Source organism: Vitis vinifera, chromosome 7 (assembly GCF_030704535.1).
Source record: "Vitis vinifera cultivar Pinot Noir 40024 chromosome 7, ASM3070453v1".
Classification (NCBI taxonomy): domain Eukaryota; kingdom Viridiplantae; phylum Streptophyta; class Magnoliopsida; order Vitales; family Vitaceae; genus Vitis; species Vitis vinifera.
This window is the reverse complement of record NC_081811.1, coordinates 6070452-6093722: the sequence shown is the minus strand read 5'-3', so window position 1 is coordinate 6093722 and position 23271 is coordinate 6070452. Positions and strand designations below refer to the sequence as shown.

At 35.1% G+C, this 23271-nt stretch overlaps 2 protein-coding genes across 5 annotated transcripts; one reads left to right on the top strand and one right to left on the bottom strand.

The window, feature by feature from the left end:
• The first annotated feature begins 9051 nt into the window (after nt 1–9051).
• LOC100258338 (F-box/kelch-repeat protein OR23) lies at nt 9052–14788 on the top strand. 2 transcript variants are annotated; one of them, XM_002263203.4, is made up of 2 exons: nt 9052–10368; nt 11855–12392. In XM_002263203.4, exons 1-2 carry the CDS (start codon nt 9371–9373, stop codon nt 12144–12146), a joined length of 1290 nt encoding a protein of 429 aa, XP_002263239.1. In that variant the 5' UTR covers nt 9052–9370; the 3' UTR covers nt 12147–12392. The 2 variants fall into 2 exon arrangements, with proteins under 2 accessions (XP_002263239.1, XP_019076812.1); XM_019221267.2 differs by lacking the exon at nt 11855–12392 and adding an exon at nt 14373–14788 and having other exon boundaries at nt 9054–10368.
• Nucleotides 12472–18514, bottom strand: LOC100244659 (GRF1-interacting factor 1). Of its 3 annotated transcripts, none has more exons than XM_010654053.3 (5): nt 18263–18514; nt 18020–18186; nt 15974–16050; nt 14533–14617; nt 12472–13110 (listed from the first exon to the last, which is right to left on the bottom strand). In XM_010654053.3, the coding sequence occupies exons 2-5, from the start codon at nt 18101–18103 to the stop codon at nt 12682–12684; spliced, it is 675 nt and encodes a 224-aa protein (XP_010652355.1). In that variant the 5' UTR covers nt 18104–18186; nt 18263–18514; the 3' UTR covers nt 12472–12681. The 3 variants fall into 3 exon arrangements, with proteins under 3 accessions (XP_010652355.1, XP_019076813.1, XP_059593942.1); XM_019221268.2 differs by having other exon boundaries at nt 18020–18174; nt 18263–18436; XM_059737959.1 differs by lacking the exon at nt 18263–18514 and having other exon boundaries at nt 18020–18250.
• Nucleotides 18515–23271: the final 4757 nt, after the last annotated feature.

Sequence of the window (23271 nt, the reverse complement as noted above, 5' to 3'; positions counted from 1 at the left end):
CTTGACTAAGCTACCAATGGAAGAGCTCATAGGGTCATTAATGACATATGAGATCAATTTGACAAAGAAGCTACAAGAGGGTGAAAACAAAAAGAAGAAGATGTTGAAAAAGAAAAACCAAGTGATGAAGATGATGATTTAGCCCTCATTACAAGAAAGCTCAACAAATACATGAGATGTGAAAGGTTTAGAGGAAGAAAGTTCAACTCTAGAAGAGATCCTTCTAAAAAGGAATCTTCATCCCATGGTGACAAGGAGAAATGAGAAGAGAAAAGAGATTTGATATGCTTCAAATGCAAAAAACCGAGATACATTAAATATGATTGTTCTCTCTACAAGAGTGAAGCCAAGAGAAGAATGAAGAAGACAATGATGACCACTTGGAGTGAAAGTGAAGAATCCTCTGAAGAAGAAAAAGAGAAAGAAGTGGCAAACATGTGCTTCATGGCAATAGATGATCTTGATGAGGTAAGCTCTAACTTTAGTGATGAAGATATGCATGATGTTTTTGAAGAATTATATGAGGATTTTGAAAAACTTAGTTTGAAAAATAATTCTCTTAAAAAGAAAATTCAAGAACTTGAAGAAGTAAAAGAAAAATTTTCAATTGTTGAAATATCTAAAACTCATCTTGAAAAAGAAAATGAGATTTTGAAAAGTGAAAATGAGATTTTGAAAAAGAAAAATGAATGGTTGACCTCATCTCTTTCAATTTTCTCTTGTGGACAAAAATCTTTTGAAATGATCTTAGCTAGCCAAAAATGTGTTTTTGACAAACAAGGGTTAGGATTCAAATCTTCAAAAAATCAAAAGTACTTTAAAAACTACTTTGTAAAAGAATCTGCAAGTGCAAGTATTTTTACCACTTGCAACTTTTGTAGAAGAGGAGGACACATTAGTAGTACATGTCCCTTAAGAAATGGTTCTCAAAATAATTCAAATGCTAAAGCTAAAAAGGTTTGAGTTGAGAAATCCAAGGTCACTAACCCTCAAGGACCCAAAAAGATATGGGTACCTAAATCAACTTAAATTTTATTTTGTAGAGTTTCAAGAAGGATAAGTGGTTCTTGGATAGTGGATGCTCAAGACACATGACCGGGGATGAATTCAAGTTTGCCTTCCTTACAAAGAGAAAGTGAGGATACGTTACCTTTGGAGACAATGCAAAAGGGAGGATCATTTGTCAAGACAACATTGGTAATGACACATCCTCTCTTATTGAAAGTGTTTTATTAGTGGATGGTTTAAAACATAATCTTTTGAGCATAATTCAACTTTGTGACAAAGGTTTTAAAGTGATTTTTGAAGTATCTTATTGCATCATCAAAGATATTCAAAATGATAAAAACATTTTCATGGGCCATAGATGTGATAATGTTAATGCTATAAATATTTCAAAATATGATGGCCATGATAGATGCTTTTCAAGCATGCATGATCAAAGTTGGTTGTGGCATAGGAGGTTGGGACATGCTAAAATGGACCTCATTTCCCAACTCAACAAAGCTGAACTTGCTAGAGGCCTTCCCAAAATAAACTTTCAAAAAGACAAGTTTGTGAAGCTTGTCAAATGGGAAAGCAAATCAAAAACTCTTTGAAAAACAAAAATTTCATTTCAACAACTAAGCCTCTTGAATTATTGCATATGGATTTATTTGGTCCCTCTAGGACACCAAGCCTTGGAGGAAAATTTTATGCATTTGTTATTGTGGATGAATTCTCTAGATACACTTGGATCTTATTTTTAAGTCAAAAGAATGAAGCCTTTTATGAGTTTTCAAAGTTTTGCAACAAGGTTCAAAATGAAAAAAGTTTTACAATTACTTGTATAAGAAGTGATCATGGGAGAGAGTTTGAAAATATTGATTTTGAAGACTATTGTAATAAGCATGGTATTAACCACAATTTTTCGGCTTCTAGAACTCCTCAACAAAATGGGGTAGTTGAAAGGAAAAATAGAACTCTTCAAGAAATGGCTGGAACCATGCTAAATGAAAATAATTTACCAAAATACTTTTGGGCCGAAGCAGTTAACACTTCTTGTTATGTTTTAAATAGAATTTTATTGAGGCTTATTCTTAAAAAAAAACTCCCTATGAGCTTTGGAAAAACAAGAAACCCAACATTAGCTATTTCAAAGTCTTTGGGTGCAAATGCTTTATATTAAACACCAAAGACAATCTTGGAAAATTTGATGCAAAATCAGATGTTGGAATTTTTCTTGGTTACTCAACTTCAAGTAAAGCCTTTAGAGTTTTTAACAAAAGAACCATGGTTGTTGAAGAGTCCATCCATGTTATTTTTGATGAATCTAACAATTCTCTCCAAGAAAGAGAGAACTTTGATGATGATTTAGGCTTGGAGACCTCCATGGGAAAATTACAAATTGAAGATAGAAGGCAACAAGAAGAAATTGTAGAAGATCCCAAGAAAGAAGAATCACCTTTGGCACTACCTCCTCCTCAACAAGTGCAAAGTGAATCAAGCCAAGACCTTCCTAAAGATTGGAAGTTTGTCATCAACCACCCATAAGATCAAATTATAGGTAATCCACCTAGTGGGTAAGAACTAGATCATCTCTTAGAAATATTTGCAATAATCTTGATTTTATCTCTCAAATTGAACCTAGAAATATAAAAGATGCTCTAGTTGACGAAAATTGGATGATTGCTATGCAAAAAAAGTTAAACCAATTTGAAAAAAGTGAAGTATGGGAATTAGTGCCAAGACCTCAAAATCAAAGTGTTATTGGAACTAGATGGGTCCTTAGAAATAAAATAGATGAAAATGACATAATTATAAGGAATAAAGCAAGATTGGTAGCCCAAGGTTTTAATCAAGAAGAAGAGATAGATTATGAAGAAACCTTTGCTCCCGTAGCTAGATTGGAAGCCATTAGGATGCTACTTGCCTTTGTATGTTTTAAAAACTTTGTTTTATATCAAATGGATGTGAAAAATGCTTTCTTAAATGGCTTTATAGATGAAGAGGTATATGTTGAACAACCACCCGATTTTCAAAATTTTAAATTTCCTAATCATGTTTTTAAACTTAAAAAGGCACTTTATGGTTTGAAACAAGCACCTAGAGCATGGTATGAAAGATTGAGTAAATTACTTTTGAAAAAGGGTTTTAAAATGGGAAAAATTGACACAACTTTTTTCATAAAAACCAAAGAAAATGACATGCTCTTAGTGCAAATTTACGTTGATGATATTATTTTTGGAGCTACTAATGTCTCTCTTTGTGAAGAATTTTCTAAATGCATGCATAGTGAGTTCGAAATGAGCATGATGGGAGAACTTAACTTCTTCCTTAGACTTCAAATCAAGCACCTAAAGGAAGAAACCTTTATCAATCAAGCAAAGTATATATAGAGATCTCCTCAAAAGGTTCAATATGGAGGAAACCAAAACAATGAAAACTCCAATGAGTTCATCCATCAAGCTTGATAAGGATGAAAAAGGTAAGTCCGTCAACTCAACTATGTATAGAGGCATGATAGGTTCTTTTCTATATTTGACTGCTAGTAGACCCGACATCATGTATAGTGTATGCTTGTGTGCTATATTTCAATCTTGTCCTAAAGAATCTCATTTAAGTGTCGTAAAACAAATTCTTAGATATTTAAAAAGGACAATGGACATAGGCCTATGGTATCCTAAGCGTGATAACTTTGAATTAATTGGATTCTCGGATGCCGACTTTGCCGGTTGTAAAATTGAAAGGAAAAGCACTAGTGGCACTTGTCATTTCCTATGACACTCACTTGTTTCATGACATAGTAAGAAACAAAATTTGGTAGCTTTGTCAATGGCGGAAGCCGAATACATTGTAGCCGGTTTATGTTGTGCACAAATCCTTTGAATGAAACAAACACTTAGTGATTTCAATTTGTTTTTTGAACATGTTCCTATTAAATGTGATAACACTAGTGCCATAAACATTTCAAAAAATCCGGTGCAACATTCTAGGACTAAACATATAGAGATTAGACACGATTTTCTTAGAGACCATGCACAAAATGGTGACATTACACTTGAATTTGTAAGTACAAAAGATCAACTTGCTGATATTTTTACAAAACCTCTAAGTGAAGAGCAATTTGTTGATATTAGAAGAGAACTAGAGGTGATTTCTTTATGATCAAATGATTGCTTGATGAATTCTTGATTGAATATACCTTATGATTGCGTGAATTTCATATCATATGCATCATATAGAAATAATCTTAGGAAAAATGTCAAATTTTGACCAAAAATCAAAATTCCCTTGGCATTTGATATAAAAAATTGGGGATTTCAATCGAAAAGGGCAGAGGGAGGATTATAAGACAAGAAAATGCCAAAAATTGGAGCGTTGAACATTGACCGTTGACCGTTAACCGTTGACCGTTGACCAAGCAGTTGACTAGTTCATGAACCGGTTGACAAGTTCATGAACCGATCGACCGGTTCGTCGGGGCTAGGAATTTAAAGGGCCCCCCACGAGTTATTTTTTTCACTGTTCTCCTCCATTCTTTGAAAACTCTTCACATACCTATTTCTAGAGACCATTGTTGGTTGGATTTTAGACTGATTGAAGGCCTTGGAGTTGATTTTAGGACGCTTTTGAGGTTAGGGTTTCAATCTGAAACCTAGGGTTTTCAGTTTTGGGAGCGATTTCTCTCTGACCACGCGCCTCAGGCTAGGATTCAGCTTCATCTTCATGCGTTCAGGGCTTCTGGTTGGACTTCATCTTCTCTCGTTTGGGTTTGTTCTCTCTTCAAACCTCATTTTCTCTTTTTTCCGTTCTTTGGATGGCGCATAGGAGAGAGACGGGCACTTCTAAGGCTCGAGCCAAGTGCCCTACTGAGCCATTTCAGCCTGAGCAGACGGAGGCTCGCTGAAAGGCGAGGTATGACATGACTCTCTTCAGTTCCGTCGAAGATTATCAACGATACAAACAAAAATTCGCCCAGAGGAAAGTCATTCCAGGGAAAAGTATCAATTTCTCCCAATTTCAACACTTTGGGTTTGAGGGACTCTTCAGTCGGATGGGATGGTTGCCAGTTGTGACGATTTTTGAGCCGATCTTTCCTACTCTGGTGCGGGCATTTTATTCACGGGTGACCTATGGACTTGGAGGACCCATCTTGTCCACGGTTAGAGAAGTTGAGATCAAATTGAGCCCGGAGAGTATTTGCCGCATTCTCGACATTCCTTCAGTTGGACTCCGGGTGTATGAGTCCAAGGTATGACCCACTCTGCTAGGAATCGAGCCTAGAGAGGCTATTCAAAGGTTGTGCGGACTTGCAAATGCCTAGGGGATGGGCAAACCATCAGTACACAGCCTGACCATGTCCAGCCGAGTTCTTCATCACATAATCTGCTCCATCTTATTGCCACGAGGTGGACATCGAGATGAGGTCTCCTACTTTGAGGCATTCATTGTGGACTCGATTCTGATAAGGAGACGGATTCATGTGGGGTATTTGATGATGATGCATATGATATCCTACATTGAGAGCATGACCCGAGTACTCCCCTACAGCCGCTTCCTTACTCGAGTATTCAAGGATGCCGAGGTTAACTTGAGCAGAGAGATGGACTTCAAGGCCCCTACTAGCTATGACACTTACGATGAGTAGTCCTTGGGGTGAATGAAGTTCGAAAAGGCATCCGATGGCTCTTGGATTGGGAGAGTTGAGCGATCTCCAGCACAAGCTTGGGGACAAGGACAGATGTATCCTGGAGTAGAAGAGGAGGCCGAGATCAGAGATATGGAGGATGGATTAGACCCTCAAAGGGATTTTGAGCAGAGAGGGCCCGAGCTTGACATTCCTCCTCCACTTCAGTCAGAGAGTATTCATGTTGAGGCCACTTTCTCATAGCCTATGATGACTGAGTCGTCTTACACAGCGGGACCATCATCTTAGCCATCATTCACCAAGCTTCCTCACACAGAGATACCATCTCAGGCACCTCACGCTCCTGATCATGCGCTTTGGATGGATGTATCAGCTCAGGTAAGCTCTCTTGGGACTCGTATAGAGGAGCTTGCTTTAGTCCATGATACTCGTTTCTACTCTATGGAGAAGCGCATAGATTAGTATCAGACTGACTTCACTTCTCGATTTGAGCACTTCCAGCAGAGATTTGAGCATATAAAGGAGCGTATGGATCAGCAACAGGCTACAGTCGAGCATCTCTAGCAGAGTATTGAGCGCATTGAGAGTCGCCAAGCGAGTCAGCATGGGGAGATGATGGCTTACCTTTGCTCCGTGTTTCCTCCTCCATCCCCTCAACCTTGAGTTTATCTAGAGTTCCCCATCCATTTCTTTTTTATGTTGCCAAAGGGGGAGAAATATCTAGGAGACCCTCATGCATATCATTGTCATATCTATCTTGATTAGCATATATGTTATGTTTTCGTGTACATGTGAGGTTACCATATATATATGATATGATATTTTCATGATCCATTATTTCATATTCAAATTTTCATGCTTTACATTGTTTTCTATTGAAAATTGATTGATTGATCCATGATTGGTTTGAGGGAAAGATTTTATTCTCTCCTAGATAACCAAGGTTTGTCATCATACAAAAGGGGGAGATTGTTAGCCCAAGGGTTCTCCTAATCGGGTTTTGATGATAACAAACCATGGTTAAATGACTAATTGGTTTAATGGTTAAGAATCTCAGGCATAAACTCAAAAATTTATCAAAAGACCAAATGGATACAAGATCGAGACGTTTGGAAGACTTGTGATCATAGGAAACTAATGTAAGATGAATGCATGAGTGCACTTAGGATTTTCATACCATTTCATGCAACTTAGAAAACTCGATTTAATATTTAAAACTTTGATTTCATTAAAACCCGAGTTTTAACAAATATACCTTAGGCAAAATGTTTTAAAATTGACATAATAATTCACCTAAAAACCTTGCCTAAGTGTTAGAAAAGAAAGGAATTGAAAAAGATAGGTTTTTGGGGCCAAAAGGCTCAACCAGTCGAGGTTATGGCCAATCGGCTCAACTAGTTGAGGAACCGGTCGACCGGTTGCCCTTGTCCGATCGAGGACCGATTGAGGGATGCACAAAACTTTCTCTCTCTCCCAGTGGCCTACTCTTCTCGGTCGAAGTGATTCTCTTCCTGGTCAAGGTCCGGTCGAGGCAACGGTAACCTGTCAAGCATTAAATGCTCCAATGGCTAGTAAACCGGTCGACCCCTAGCTCGACCAGTCGAGGTTACCTTTTGTTGTTTTTGACTCCCGAGCTTAGAAACCTATAACTTGAGTGAAAAAAGAATATTTGTAATCAATTGTCTACCTACCTGTTCTTGACTAAAAAGCTTTCATTTCTTTCTTAGTGCATTAAATCATCACTTGCATATCCTTTAGTGCACTCTTGTGTGTCATCCTAACTTTGTTTATTATTTGAGCTATCCTTAAGCTAGGTTGAGGGATTCTTTCTTGTAAAATCCGAGTGTTAAAGCCTTCAAGAGGTTTGAATCTTGAAGAGATTGTGTAAGAACCCATTGGAGTTGGAATCTAAGTGTAAGAAGATTGGAAACTTGGTTGAAGCCTCAAGTTAGTGGAACCCTCACTCGGTTAGGAGATTGAGGAGAGTGAACGTAGGCAAGGAAGTGTCAAACCACTATAAAACCCGAGTTTGAATTCTCTAACTCTATCTCTTTATTTTGTTTATATTGTGTTTGAACTTGTTGTGATTGAAAAGATTTTTAAAAATCCAATTCACCCCCTTTTTGGGTGTTTTTTTTAATTAAGCATAACTTTTATTTTCTCAAAAATGTTATTTCAAGAAATAAAAATTTGACTTTTAAAAAAGTGCATGCATTTAAAAATATTTTTAAATGGATGAAGATAAAATTGATTTAGAAAAATTGAAGTTTTTTTTCTATATTTTTTCAAATTAGTAAATCAAAACCTCTTTATATATGCCATATATACAAAATACTTTATATTCAAAAGGGTTATTCGAGTAAAATGGTAATTTGAAACTTAATTTTGGAAATTTAATCCTTAATTTTTTGTGGCCATATTTGAACAAAAATGTCTTTATTATTATTATTTATTTTTATAAAAATAATCATTTTTTTATTTATATGTAAATACTTGAAATAATTAAAGATATTTATGTCAAAAAATGAATTACTTTTCAAACAAAAACATGAAAAAAGATTAAAAGTGTGTTTGATAATAATTTTTAAGTGTTAAAAAAATTAGAAACGCTTCTTAAAAACACTATCAACATATTTTAACAGTGTATTTGATAGTATTTTCATTCAAAGTATTTTTAGTTGGAAATGTTTTTCCTAAAAGTGTTTTTAGAATAATCAATTATCAAGTATTTTTTCAAAAAATACTATACATGATTTTTCAATAATATTACAAGTGATTTTTTTTTTTAGAATTTTAAAAGCATTTCCTAAAATTTTCCAAACCCCTAATTTTTATTTTAAAAAAACATTTTTTAAATTAAAAATATTTCCTAAAATTACTATCAAACAAACTTTAAATTCATAAATATGAGAATTATTTCATCAAATTAATTCTCTTCAAAATATAAAATTCATTAAGCGTAAATAGTTACCAAATGGTCAATATTTATATATATTGACCTATTATGAATTTCCTTATTTTTTATAATTTAAATTTAAAATATAAAATAAAAAGTTGAATTATATTTAAAAATAACTGAATTTCTTTTTATTTAAAAAAAAATCATATTCTACATTATTTGAAGCTTTCCTTCCTTTTAACATTTAGCTGTCACCCATAAGTTCATAACTACCAAATTATAAAATTTATAATAATATATTTAATAATTTATACTATTTTCCCAAAAAAAGTTGTAAAAAGTGGACAAAAGTAATATCTCTTTATTGTGTTATTATTATTATTATTTTATAATTTTTATTTTGAATTATATTCTCTTTTTGCAATTTTCTTCGGGTAAGACATCAGTACAGACACGCCTCCGTATGATGCCACGTGTAGAAAAAATGTATTCTTTGAGGCCAAACAAAAGGCTGTTTCAACTCTTTTTCTTTTCCTCACAATTTCCTGGAAAAGGGGTAATATCTTGGCGAGGAAGAAAACGAGAGAAAGTGTGTTATCTGAGAATCAAAGCACTGGAAATCCATACTTGGTATTGGAGTAAAAGAGAATTGATTCAGATACTCAGAGATTTTGAGAGAGAAAATTCACACGCCGAATTGATCCACAGTTTCACTGAGCGGGAAAGAAATTGTTACCAAAAACATCTAAAATCAGATGATCACAGTTTGAGAGTGAGAATTGATTGAGGTTTCAGTCGCTTACAGAGTGGAAACTGATCAGATTGGTGGGTTTTTGAGAGGGATGTCTTCCTCTTCATCTTCCTCTTCGTCAACTTCATCTGTATCTTCATCTTCATCACCACCCATTGATGAAACCCTAGCCCTAACCCTAACTTTGACCCTAAATCTAACCTTAATTCCAGGGCTTCCGAACGATGTGTCGGCTCTGATCCTCTCCATGATTCCATACTCATGCCTTGCTCGCCTCAAATCCATCAGCAAATCATGGAAACTATTCCTGTCCTCTAAGACCCTAATCTCCCTCCGCCAAAACAACCACCAATCCCAACTCCTCTGCCTCTTCCCTCAAGACCCCGCTATCGCTAATCCCTTCCTGTTTGACCCCAAAACCCTAGCTTGGTGCCCGCTTCCACCACTTCCCATCAATCCCTATGTCTACGGCCTCTGCAACTTCACCTCCATTTCCCTCGGCCCCAACCTCTACGTTCTTGGTGGCTCTCTTTTTGACACCCGCTCCTTCCCTCTCGACCGCCCGTCGCCGTCGTCCTCAGTTTTCCGCTTCAACTTTCTCACTTATTCATGGGAACTCCTCTCACCTATGCTCTCGCCGCGCGGTAGCTTTGCGTGTGTAGCACTCCCAAATTCCGATCAAATCATAGTCGCCGGTGGCGGTTCGCGGCACACGATGTTCGGGGCAGCCGGGAGTAGGATGAGTTCAGTGGAGAGGTACGATGTGGAGAAGGATGAGTGGGTGTCGTTGGATGGGTTGCCGCGGTTCCGAGCAGGGTGTGTTGGGTTCTTGATTGGGAATGGAGAGGAGAAGGAGTTTTGGGTGATGGGGGGGTATGGGGAGTCGCGGACTGTTTCAGGTGTTTTTCCGGTGGATGAGTATTATAGGGATGCTGTAGTGATGGAGTTGAAGAAGGGTGGGAAGTGGAGGGAGCTTGGAGATATGTGGGAGGCAGGGGAGAGGATGCGGCTTGGGAAAATTGTGGTTGTGGATGATGAAGTCGGGGGAGCGCCTGCAATTTTCATGCTTGATGGGAGTGAGATTTTCAGGTGAATCTTTCAATTTTGATTTTGGATTTATTCCCATTTGAATGTTTGTGCTTGTTCTATCTCCCATGAACTTTAGCTCTAACAAGTTACTCAGAGCATGCTTGATGTTCTTCTGTATCTCGAATGGCTCGTTTTATGTAGCTTTTTAATTTTATGCTGTTCACTTCTGATTTTAAATGATCAGGTTGACGACTTTCTGTACTGACTAAGCTATGGCAATGGATTTATGTGTAAAATTGCTGATGATTAAAGCAATTCAATTTCCATGATATGTCCAAACATGCCCTTGGATCATCGGGGTTGGTTATTTAGCGGCCTTCCTTTAGTAGTTCTTCAAAAGTGAAAACTCTCTCTCCAACTTTTGACAGAAGATAAACAACAATTTATTTTTTAGAACAAATTTTAGGTGTTTTTCAGTTATTTTTTGTATTGAAGTTTTGAGCATCACTTGGAGAGAATGAATTAAGACAATTGTTTTTCATATTTGAGGTTTCAAATGGAATTTTGTTATGGAAAACAAATTTTAAGAATTGTTTTTGAAAACGTTCCAAGCAGACAGATTCCGAACTTTGGAAACATGTTTGGTAGATTTTGGCAGAACATAATTTTTTCAAAATTTGTTCTCAAAATAGATTATTTTAGAAAACAAATTTCAAGTGTTTTTTATTGTTTTTTTTAGAGTGTTCCGAGCAACAATTGAAAAGATTAAAAATATTTTGAAAACTTATGCATTATACACAAGTGTATAATAACTTCATGGCGAATACGTTAAGAAAATTGTTTTTCATATTTGAATTCTCAAACATAATTTTGAACTTGAAAACAATTGAAAAATGCTTTTAAGAAAATTGTTATAAAAAACTATTTTCTAAGAATTATTTTTGAAAGTGTTGTAAAGATACCCTTTCCTTTCCTTTTAGTTAACTTCAACTAACAATAGCTGGTTTGTTTTAGATGTGTGAAGGATTTTTTTTGGGGGCCAATGCATACAATTAACCTATTCTTAGCTTAGTGCTTTAGACCCCTTCCTGTTGGGAGTCCAGTGTGTTCAAGGCTTGCTTGCAGCCAATGGTTTAGGAAAGTAACCCTGGCTTACAGGTCTGTGTACTAGTCAGTGAGCATTTAGGCATCCTCGCCACTGTTGGTGCTGCTAGTGCATTTAGACTTGAGCCTGGAATCCCTCCTCTGGGGCAGCTAGTTCGCTGAGCCACTTGGTCTAGCCTTCTAGGTCTGTGCCTTCATAGATCATTTGCAGATTTTTATTTGTTACTGTTTCTTAAAATCATACTAACAAACTTGTTGAGAGGGATTGGGTAAAGAGGGAAATAAGTAGGAAGACTGCAACCTTTTGGGCCTACCAACTGCTTTTGGTTTTAATTTGCTCTCATGTTTTTCGCCAATTGCAATTCAACATTCAAATACATATTCCATCTTTTGGCGGTCATTGAATGGGGATTCTTACTTAATCATATGTAAAACACCACAGATACTGCATGACATCAAATCGGTGGTTGAAGGAATCATGTGTACCAAGAAAGGCTTCTCAGGACATGTCATTTGGTTTTGTTGTCTTGGATGGGGAGCTATATGTGATTACCCATATGACCGGAATCGATTTAACAGAGACCCGAAGGTCAAGACAGCATAAGAGAGCAGCAACGATGTTCATGCAAATCTACCACCCAAAGAAGAAGACATGGAGAACCCTAGTCACCAGGTCACCCTTCCATTACCCCATAGATTTCAAAACTGCAGTTACGAGCACCATTTGTTTATAGACTTGGATTCATACTCATCTCTTATGTGTGCACTGCAGTTATTCTTCCCTATAGTTAGTCAATTCATCTGTAATTTTTACCGCATTCAGCTACTTGGTTCTGTTATCATGTTTGTAAATGCCAGTGTACAGGTTGATAGTAAATTATTGGTTGTAGTGGGGTACATCTTGTATCAGCTATGACCCACAGAGAATTGACAGTTTTATGACATGAAAATCAGTTTTACTGATTTTTTTCTCTCCTTTACATCAAGGCCCAGTGTGTAAATGGTTTCAACAATTTAATTCTACTTTGCAGCAGGAAATGGAAAGTGATTTCAGAACTATGCAGAAAAGAAGAGTTTTAAGCGTATCATTCCCTCAACATACCGTCGTCTTCAAGATGTCTTAATACATTATGGGACCAAAGGGCCTCAGATTCGCTATTGGCGTTAGTCATGAGGACAAAAATTCCATTAGCTAACTAGATTTGTGTGTCATTACCAAAACCTCTCAGAACCACAAGGGGCCAAACACCAGAGCATTTTTTTGACCTCTCAGTCCCTCTCTTCAGCACTTTTAAAGTAAAGAGCTTCTCCTTTATCTGCACCTTGCCCTCCCAAGTAGCCACGTCGACCTTCCGCAGAGCCTACACTCCCCACATCTTGCTTGCTTGCACTACCCAGTCCCCTGCTCACAGCCGACAAGCCCTCCCCAGTCATGCTGCGACCAAGATCGGAAAAGGCTCCAGTCCCATTCCCTCCAACATTAGGTTCACTTTGTAGCATGTGGATTCCACCCATTCCAGTGGAGCTCATGCCAAGCTGGCTTTGTAGAGCTTGTTGTTGCTGCAATGCCAAATATGGATGCTGCTGAGCATACAACATGGGTGCTCGGGCTGCCATTAGTGACTGTGGCATCATCTGTTGGGATTGTTGGTGCTGCATGTAGTTGACTCCTGGTTGCATGACCATATTGGGGGAAAACTGCAGAACAAAATCTCAAAAGTAATCAATACGCTGAGAAAACCTAACTGCCACCATATTTTCCTTGTTTCCCTTTTTGTTGTGTTTCTGTTCCATCCATTAGAGAGACATAATCATTATGCCAGCAGAGACTCACCTATTAGCAATTTACCTGATGTAGGATAAGTCTTACCATAAAAAATGGGCTGTATATAATTGAACTACTGTGAGCTGAAAGTAGAGTATGCTCCAGGTTAGAAGAATAAGATTGGATTTCAGTGTTGTGTAAAGGCTGGATTACAAGAGTAAGATTGTATTGCAAGTGTTGGGTAAAGACAAGGAACAGACTTGTAAAGAATAGAAGATAAGGAGTGGAAGAATACAAGAGCTAGGAGACTTGTCAAAAAAGAAAAAAGAATACAAGAGCTAAGCTAAGAGAAGATCAACCTTAAGCATCAGTAAGGCCTTTTAGGAATCATAATGAAAATAATTGAATTCTTGTGGCAAAAGAAACAAACACTTTTAAGAATTTTGTAGTGACAATAGAGAGTAATTGCCCCCCTGCAGGCATAGTTAGGGTAGTATATTGAAGCCTACTTTCCCAAATCATCTCAATTCAGAATTAGAAACTTCAATGAACAAATGAAATACTTCCTGTACTCCTAATAAGGCTTAATGCTAAATCTCACGCACCAAAGACAAGTAATTGTCATAACCAACCACCTACTGGTGAAATTAAACAACCAGTTCTGCAGAGTTACTGCAATGCCCTTAAATATGGATATTTCTTATTTCTCCAGTTTCTGAATATTGAAACCAATCTCTTTTTAGTACCAGTATTATTAATATATGGTGGGGGAGGGTGCACTAGTTCATTGGTGAGCCCACACGGACTTCCCCCACTTTGCTCCCTCTGTATTTACAAACATTAGAGGGTGACATCACCAGAAAATTCCCATGTTTAGTAGGGTTATTTAACCAAACTCAATCAAGGTCCTGCATTTGAGCCTATTAATGAACTTCTTTTGTACACCAAAGAAGGAGGACAAACCAGCTGCCACCACACCCCCCCCCCCCACACACACACCAATTCACCATATCGGGGTTCTTATTGGTTGGATTGTGGGGGTAGGGGAGTTGCACTGGCAAGTATCGCCCAATCATGTGAAGGGTGACTTTTGTATCTCTACTTGGTAGTTTTGCTTATGTGAAAAGTAATATATACACTTTCTGTTCTTTGGTGCTTATATATACCCCTAATTTTCCTCTGTATATGAACTCAGGAAAAGAACGACAAATTTGTCTCAACATGACAAAGGCCTATTCCTCCAATACAACGAGAGGAATCTAACATTGGGAGGGCCAAGATACCCACCAAAACAAATGAAACTAATATCTTATATGTAGAGTGCACAGACAAATTTGGCAAATGAGCAACTTTACCTGAGCCTGCAGGGATGGCGGTTGTGGTTGGCAATCAGCAATTGCAGCAAGGTACATAAGGTTTCGCTGAAGTCTTGCTTGGTTCCTACCAAATTAGATAAGAATTAAGGGACTCCTTTGAAATGAATTTCTTTGGAGAGACAATACTATTCTAATCACATGCAAAGTTGTGTAAACTATTGCAGCAGAAATTAAACCACATGGGGTGTCATTTAGCTATATAATTGCATCTGTTGAACTCAGAACATCCAGAGGATTTTGTTCTTTCCTCTTCTCCTGGTTTTCAAAGAATGAAACATGTTTCTCCATCCACATTGCGGAAACAAATTTACTCAAAATATTTGATTGGACATTGAATGGAAGAAAGAATATTTTCATTGGACTGCTGAGAAGATTGAAGGAAAGAAAAGAAACCTTGGAATCTTGCAACCATTTTGGGTGGTTTGACAGTTTTAAGTTTCCAAAATTTATTTTATTTTCTGACATACAACATTTCAGCAGCAAATGCTGAGCACTACATTATCATGAAAAAACTAGGAATAAAGCGCATCCAAATAGGAAGCAAAAGCCACTCCCCTACATGTAATGTGGAATTCAGTTAAGTATTCCTCTGTTGCAAAAGAAGGATAATGAATAACAACAATGATGACGTAGGAGGATTGAATTTTCAGCATCACACACTAATTTCAATCAAAAAGGAATTTCCAACAAACATCTGCAAAATCAATAAGTTCAATACACCCATTTAAGAATTTTTTTAAATCCACTCATTCATCCCCCTCTGGGTGTTACCCTACTGAACCTAGGTTTTTCAATAAGTTCAATATTAACTAATGAATTCAATCTGAATTACTAATACAATGCTTTTATGTTAGTTATCACACAATATCAAAATTTTAGGCCCTAGATTCAAGTGTTGTTCTGTCATAATTAGTAAAGTTCAGATGGTAAGTGCATTAGGAACAAGGTTTGTGATAGTTGAAGTGATAGAGATGGAAACCACATAGACTACATTTTTGTGGATCCCAGGATGATACCTTCCAGACTAAATGTACACTAGCAGTGATTAGGATGTCTGCTCATGAACTGATGTGCAGCTGATTAGACTTCAACACAAGGAATTTGAGAAGTAGATGTATCACGATATACATGAAGATAAACTAAACCCATCACAAAAGAACTTCCTTAACACATAAATAAGGCATGACAAAAGAAATGCAAAGCTTGAATTTTTGTATTTCAATGGAAAAAAATTCAAAAAAAGGACAGATGGAGACAAATTGCAGGAGAATTCTCATAATCAATCATGTTCTTCCATGTGAAGTAGAAACAGAAGGAAAGAAAGTCAGTGTCAGCTGAATGAGAAGCATCATCTTCATGGGTAAAGATATACATTCCAAGAGCAACTTATAGCTATTAAAATAAATGAAGGGACACTTACTCCGCACATTCACTGAGTTTCCCTGAATTTTGGCTCTCAAGAATTTTCAAAATCAATGACTTGTTCTCATCTAGGTACTGCACATACAAAACCAGCATACAACAAGAATAAGCCTATACAATCAATAATATAAAAGGTAATCAATAACAATATAAAAATTAATCTACAGCATAGCAATTGGTTCAGTATATACATATATCATGTTCAATATATTAGAGCAAGGGAAGCATCCCTGAAATCCAAAATGCATGGATGAAGGGCTTTGGAACAAGAACATACAAAGGGCTTCCATGTTCTTTCTTCACAATAAACTGCGACGGTTAAATCTCAGATGCCATGTTGGACAACCAATTTCCTCAAAGCTAAACCTGTTAGGATTTGGGCTCCAATCCCATAACGTATATCAGGCTCTAAGAGTAAGAAATCATAAAGGAAATTCTCCATATGCTCAAAGATACTTTTAAAGCTGTTGTCTGTCTTGCCATCAGGCATCAATTAAAAAACATGAAGTCACACATAACCGGATTATCTATAGGGCCTTGGATGCTGCTGCAGATATTACTTTGTACCAACACTTGCAAATGAATTTTATTAATTAAAATACCAAGTGTTCAATAATTAACACAATCTAAGACCTATAAAAAAAAAAATAATAATAATTAACACAATCTAAGGCTCATGAATGTTTCAAACTCAAAACCATAGACAGGGGGCAGATTTTTAGTCACATTATTAAGACATGAGTAGAAGGGGAAGCAACCCTTATGTTGGTGAACGATCTGCCATTGACCAGTAACTTCAAGTTAGTGCAAGCTTAAAATAGTGCACATTCCATGAATAACACATTATCAAATCAACTCTTTATCATCTCGATCAAATAGCAATCTCCAAACTAACTTGCCTAAAAGAGTTTGATTCATTATATAAGATGTCTAATCCCTAGCCACCCTCTTCCTTAGACAAACAAATGATAAGATGGCTTTGACAGGCTTCCTTACCAGAGCAATTAGATCTGTTGTGGAATCTATCATTGCAATATGAGGAAAGATTTGAAAAACTGGAAAGGAGAACAGTAGGTCCAGTTGTTGTGATCAGCATTTAACAAGCAAACTATATGTGGGATTCAAAACAATCTTGCTTTCAGTGTGGAAATGTCTTGTTGATTTGGGGTTTATGGAATTTAGATTCAGCTCCTAACCCACTGATAATACAGAACCCAAGGAGTGGATTTGGGAACTAGAATTCCCATTCCAGGCTCCAAATTTCATGCAATCAAACGTCTCCTAATTTTTATTTAATACATATTTTTCATTTTCATTTTAGAGTTGGGATGTAATCAATTACTTTCATGTTTGATGAAGCCCTAGAAACTAATTAGGTCCAGGTCCATGAATATGATCTCTCCTTCACTTCAATTTTTAAAACGATTCTGTCTTTGTTGAGTAATTGATAAGACATTCTGGTATTAAGAGAAACACTTACACACATACAAAAACAACCCCCATTATAGATCCCTTCTGGCTTATTGATATTGATCATTCCATTAGGGTCCGAGAAACTACAATACAGAACATAGACAAGCAAAATCCCTAAAAGAAAGCACATAAAGGAACTACAAGAACAAGCAAAACTATGCTAAAGCTACATATACCTCTTCAAATTGATGTAGGAAAAAAAAAAAAAGAGGACAGGTTGAAAACCAAGTATTAAAAAGTGAATATGGGAAGCATCAAACTCTGAAGCAAAGAACAGTAACTAAAAAAATAAAACCCATGAACTCATGTTTAATAAGCAATGGAAATAGCCTGGACCACCAAACCACCCACAAGACCAAATATTTCCTCTTCAATCCAATCACCGAATGGATAAAGAAGCAGCCGAGAGCAGACCCATGAATGAATCAAGCAAAAAATTCCAAACAAATGAAATTAAATATAAAACCCATGCAAGTAAAATCAAGAAAGATGGAAAAAACAAATACCCATGAACACGGAAGCGGTACAGTGGCTAGTAAACAGACAAATGTGGGGAGAGAGAGAGAGAGACCTGTTGGATGTGATCAGTAGTGATGTTGCTGAGGTTATGGCTTCCTGCCATCATAGGCTGCATCTGCATAAGGTGTTGCTGCATCCTTCCTCTGATATTCTCTGCACTGCCCCCACTGCTACAAATTGCTCTACTTTACTTTTCTTCTCCCTTTCCTTCTCTCCTATCTGTTACATTGTATCCATAACTCCACAAAACACAATATTAAAAGAGGAGAGAGGGCTTTGAGGCTCAAGGTTATACCTTTCTTGGTATGCTAACTCCACACGCTTCTAAGTTTCCAGCTCACTGCTCAGATGTCAGGAGAGAGAGAACGAGAGTCTGCAACTTGAGACAAAAATCAGGTACTTATTCTACCGTGGTGGTCCAAAATGCTAACAATATCACGACATTTATTCTTCTTCAATTTAAAATTGTGGAATAAACAAAGTCGATATGGTATCATACTTTGTGATATTCAATTATCTTTTAATTTTTTAATTCACATCTGAGAACAAATTGCATGTGAGGCGGTGTATCTAAGTATTAATTAAAATATAATTTTACAATAATAATATAGTACAAAATTTATACTTTATGTAGATGGGCACCGCCCTTTCTTCATCAGGCAAGTAATCATTAATGTATCTTGTTTTATATGTCGTGAAAAAATATTTTATATTTCATATTTCATATTTATTATTACAAACAAAAGTAAACAACCTATATAATTTTATATATGCATTTCCAATAAATATATCATCTTCTTGTAAGAAGCTAACAAAGGTCTCTTTGTTGGCCAAAACTAAAGGTAGAGGTCTAATATGGTATTAATTAAATTTTTGTAGTATTAAATTTGACTTTTTTTTATTTTTATATTAAGTTAAAAATAATTTATCGTTGGTTATCAATATAATTAAAATGAACTTATTATCGTGTATTGTCCTAATTCATGTTAACATGTTATTTTTAAGTGAATAGAAAAATTAAAATTTTACTTTTTATTTTTTTATTCAACAAAAAAAACAAATATTTTTTAAGATAATGTTTTTTTTTTTACTTAATTCTAATTGGAACTTAAAATTAAATAATGTTTAATAGTGTTAAGTATTAAATTATTTGTTTTAAAAATATTTTATATTATTTAATATTAAAAAGTAAAGAAAAAACTAAATATTTTAGTTTTTTTTATTCAATAAAAATTTTATAATAAGTTATAAAAAAGTAGAAAAATAAACAACTTAAAATCTAAAAATAAATTACTTTTAGTAAAAATTAAACAAAATGAATACCCTCTAAATGTTTTCTTAATCAAATGCAATCCTTTTATCATTGAGTTGTATATTCTTTTTGAATTTAGTATAAAATTTATCTTCTAAACATTTTTCTAATTACTTAAATGGTGTATGATTATATAGATAATTTCATATATATTAAAGTATTTTTAAAGTAAAATAAGTTAGATTTGAAATTTATGCCACATTTGTAATAATTATTATTTTTGGCTTTGGCCATGGGTTGTATTAAAAGATATAATTTTAATAAAATAATATTGATATTAATATTAAAAATGTTAAGGTGTAGTTTGGACACAATTTTTGTTTTCAAATTTAAAAAAAAAAAAAAATAGTAAGTATTATATAAGATACAATTTTTTTTAAAACTTATTTTAAAGAGATAATAATTTCTAAAAATTGTTTAAAAAAATTAAGGTATTAAAAAATATATAATGATTTTTAAATCTATTTAAAAATATAAATAATTCCATACAATCACTTTATTTTTTTACATGTAAAAATTAATATTACTTTATATTTTTTTAAGAGAAATTAATTTAAAAGTATAACATGAAAGTTAAAATAATATTTTTTTTTGTGGAATTTTTGTTGGCTTACAAGTTACAAGTTACAATCCATAAGAAGTTGATTTATATTAGATTTAAATAAACACGCATCATATTGATATTGTCTTTTCTGAAATAATTACTTTGACTCTAATTTCAGCTTTTTGGTGAAGCCAAAAAAAGAAAAAAGAAAAAAAAAGAAATTATTTAAAGCAAAACCATAACACGATGTGATTTTCACCACAAGACGCCAAACATGACTTTAATGGGAAGCATCCCTTATGGCTTTCATATTAACATCTTGATGAGTCACGCGGGTTGGGAAGAACTTTTTGTGGCGGCTTCCATGTGAATCACATCAACCTCTAAACTTTAAGCAGGTATGCAAACTCCTATTGGCTTTAATTCTTGTTTTTTCAACGTGTAAACAAGTCTTTTGAATAATATATTTCATAATATTAATTTAGATGTCATTTCATAAAATTAAAACTCGTTGGCAAGTGTTTTCGAAAATAATTTTTTATTTCTTAAAATAAGAAAAAAGGAAAACATATTTGATAATTAAAAACTATTTTTTATTTTCTGTTTTTAAAAACATAAAATAGAGTATTTTAAAAGAATATATTTTAATTATTTTCTATTATTTTTACTTTTTGATGATTATTTTAAAAAATAATTATATAAAAATGTAAAGTAATTATACATTTTACATATCATATTTTATATCACTGCATATATATCTGAGTTTTTATTTTTTATACTTTAATTTCATTTGTTTATATTTAATCCCATTTATTTATATCTTAATTAAATTTATTTGCATGTATACTGTTTTAATAACCCGTATTGCATCTTTGTTAGATACCAACTCGATACCATTGAATTTATCATTCCAATTTAGCATACATGTCTTACATTTGACAACCATAATGATTTATAATAAAAAAAAAAGAACAAAAAAACTATGTTGATCATATGTTACTCAAAGCAAATTAAGAAAAAGTCTTCTTTTTCCGGTGTTTCAAATTTATTTTGTTTTGCTTTTTTCTTCTTTCTTTTTAACGTTGGTTTCAAACTTTACTCATCAAAAAGGACTTTGATTTAGGATGGGGGATGATTTTCGAGTAGACCTAAATTCTAATCCTCCTTTGTTGTCTATGTATGTTGTTCACGTGAATCAACCAAGAAAATGGCTTCACACACATACTTGTCTGCATGCATACCCCACTTGGACCCAGTCCCTTTGTCTCTGTCTCCATGGGAAATTTAAAGGGTTAGGCATGTGACTCAAGATTTGAATTCTTTTTCTCAGCGTGTCTCGTAAAAGCTTGAGAATCTCCAAGACCCCTAACATTGACCCCCTAGTAAACGCTTTCCTACTTCGTATGTAACCTAACATCAAGGCCCACAAATGAGGAGATTTGGTCAATCTACCTAACAATATTAGACTTACAAAATATGAAGTAGATTGCGGCTTGTGAATTTTTCGTGTTAACAAGGTTTGAAAATGAATTTCGTGTAGAAAGGGTGTTTTGAAAATGAATCTCGGCGGCTGTTGTGCATGAACTTGGTGGGGAACATGAGAAAAATGACTTGGTACTTTACTTGCTTAGAAATATAATTTTCCCATTCAATTAATTCTAAGTAGTTTCTTCCTTTAGACCCATTCAATTTCTAGTTTCCTATAGCGAAACCCTAATGTCCAAGAGCCAAAAACACCCTTCAAACCTAGCTAGCTAGCTAGCTAGCACACATATAAATATATATAACCTACGATAGTTCTCCTCTCATATGCTTATTATCCGATCAACTTAATTGTTGGTCTCATCCCCTCTTTGGTAGCTTAACCCAACCAAGATCGATCATGAGGTTTCTCAACGTTGTTTTAGCTGTCACAGCCCTCGTCTTTGTTCTGAGTGTCAAACCACATAGTGCTATTAGGGTTCTTGATGGAGAGAAAGAAGAGTGGACGAAGATGAGGATTGTTCCTTTGCAATATATGCTTTCAGGTCCTGTCCCTTCTTCGGGACCAAGTTCATGCAGCTATATCCCCGAAAATGCTCCACCTTGCTCCAATGGAAGGAAGCTTGCAGGTCATGCCATGCCTCCCCCTAGTGCACACCACAGTCCCAGACCTCCGGTTGTCATGGCTACTGAGTACTAAACGTTTGGTGAAGTAACTCACCATGCATGACCACCACCAACCTCAAAAGTCTTACAAGTCATTAACCCAGAATTATGTATGTACAAGTTTCTTTTTTAAGACCTTAGGAATAAACTGAATATCCAGACCATGCATTTTTCGCTTTTGTAGTTGTATAAAGTTTGTGTGTTTGTTTCCACTGTTCCACAGTGAGTGGAAAAAATTATAGTATGATTACATGAATTACTTGTAGGTATTTTGTGTATAGTTTTCCACTACTCACATTTTGTACCTTAATGAAGTTTGTACGTGTTATGATCCATGACAATAAAAAGAAAAACTAGTATCATATTTGCTGGTTGTTTGCTGCTTAATTTGCCGTCCTCATCACATCCTTCTTTTGCATTCATGGGTGTGTTTTACCAGACTTTTGCTCATGTATTTCATCCAAGTTTATGTCACTTGATTTACTTTTATGCTAGAAAAGAGAAGATTAATTAAATTTGACCGGTAAGATTTTGTTTGTGATATTTTGCATTAATGGTATATCGATTTTTTATTAGACAACAAAAAATGTGATGTACATGCTAATATGGACTTTAGCCTTACACAAGTGTTGAGTATATTGAAGCTCTGATACCACTTGCTGTGCCAATGGAAGTGTTAATGTAAACATATTAAAGGAAGAATACAAAAAATAAAGCAAACCACACAAAAGGTATATGAGAATTTAACATGATTCGACCAATTATGCATACCTCTACAGACGAGAGAGAATATTTCATTATATGATAGATAATATTACCAAAAAAAAAAAAAAAAAGATACAACTATTGAATCCCTTTATATTTTTACTTTGTATTGTAACGATTCACACCCAATCGTATAGATATTATTCGCTCTAGGCCCAAAATGACCCTCACAACTTTAAAACACATCTACAAGGTTAAGAAGAGCTCATACTTATATAGCACCAGAAACTCTCTCTTATTTGATGTGGAATATCACAAACACCTTCCTATGCAGACAAGTACATCCTCGTTATATCTCACGGGATAGTAGGACCAAACAGACAAACACCCTTCATGGGACTAAACAAACCCTCACACTAGGGTCGAAGATTAGCTTTGATACCATTTGTAACTACCTGTATCCAATCATGTAGATATTATTCGCTTTGGGCTTAAAGAAACCCTTATGATTTTAAAACATGTTTATAGGGTTAAGAGGAACTTATACTTATATAGTGCTAAAAACTTTTGCTCATATCCGATGTGAGATATCACA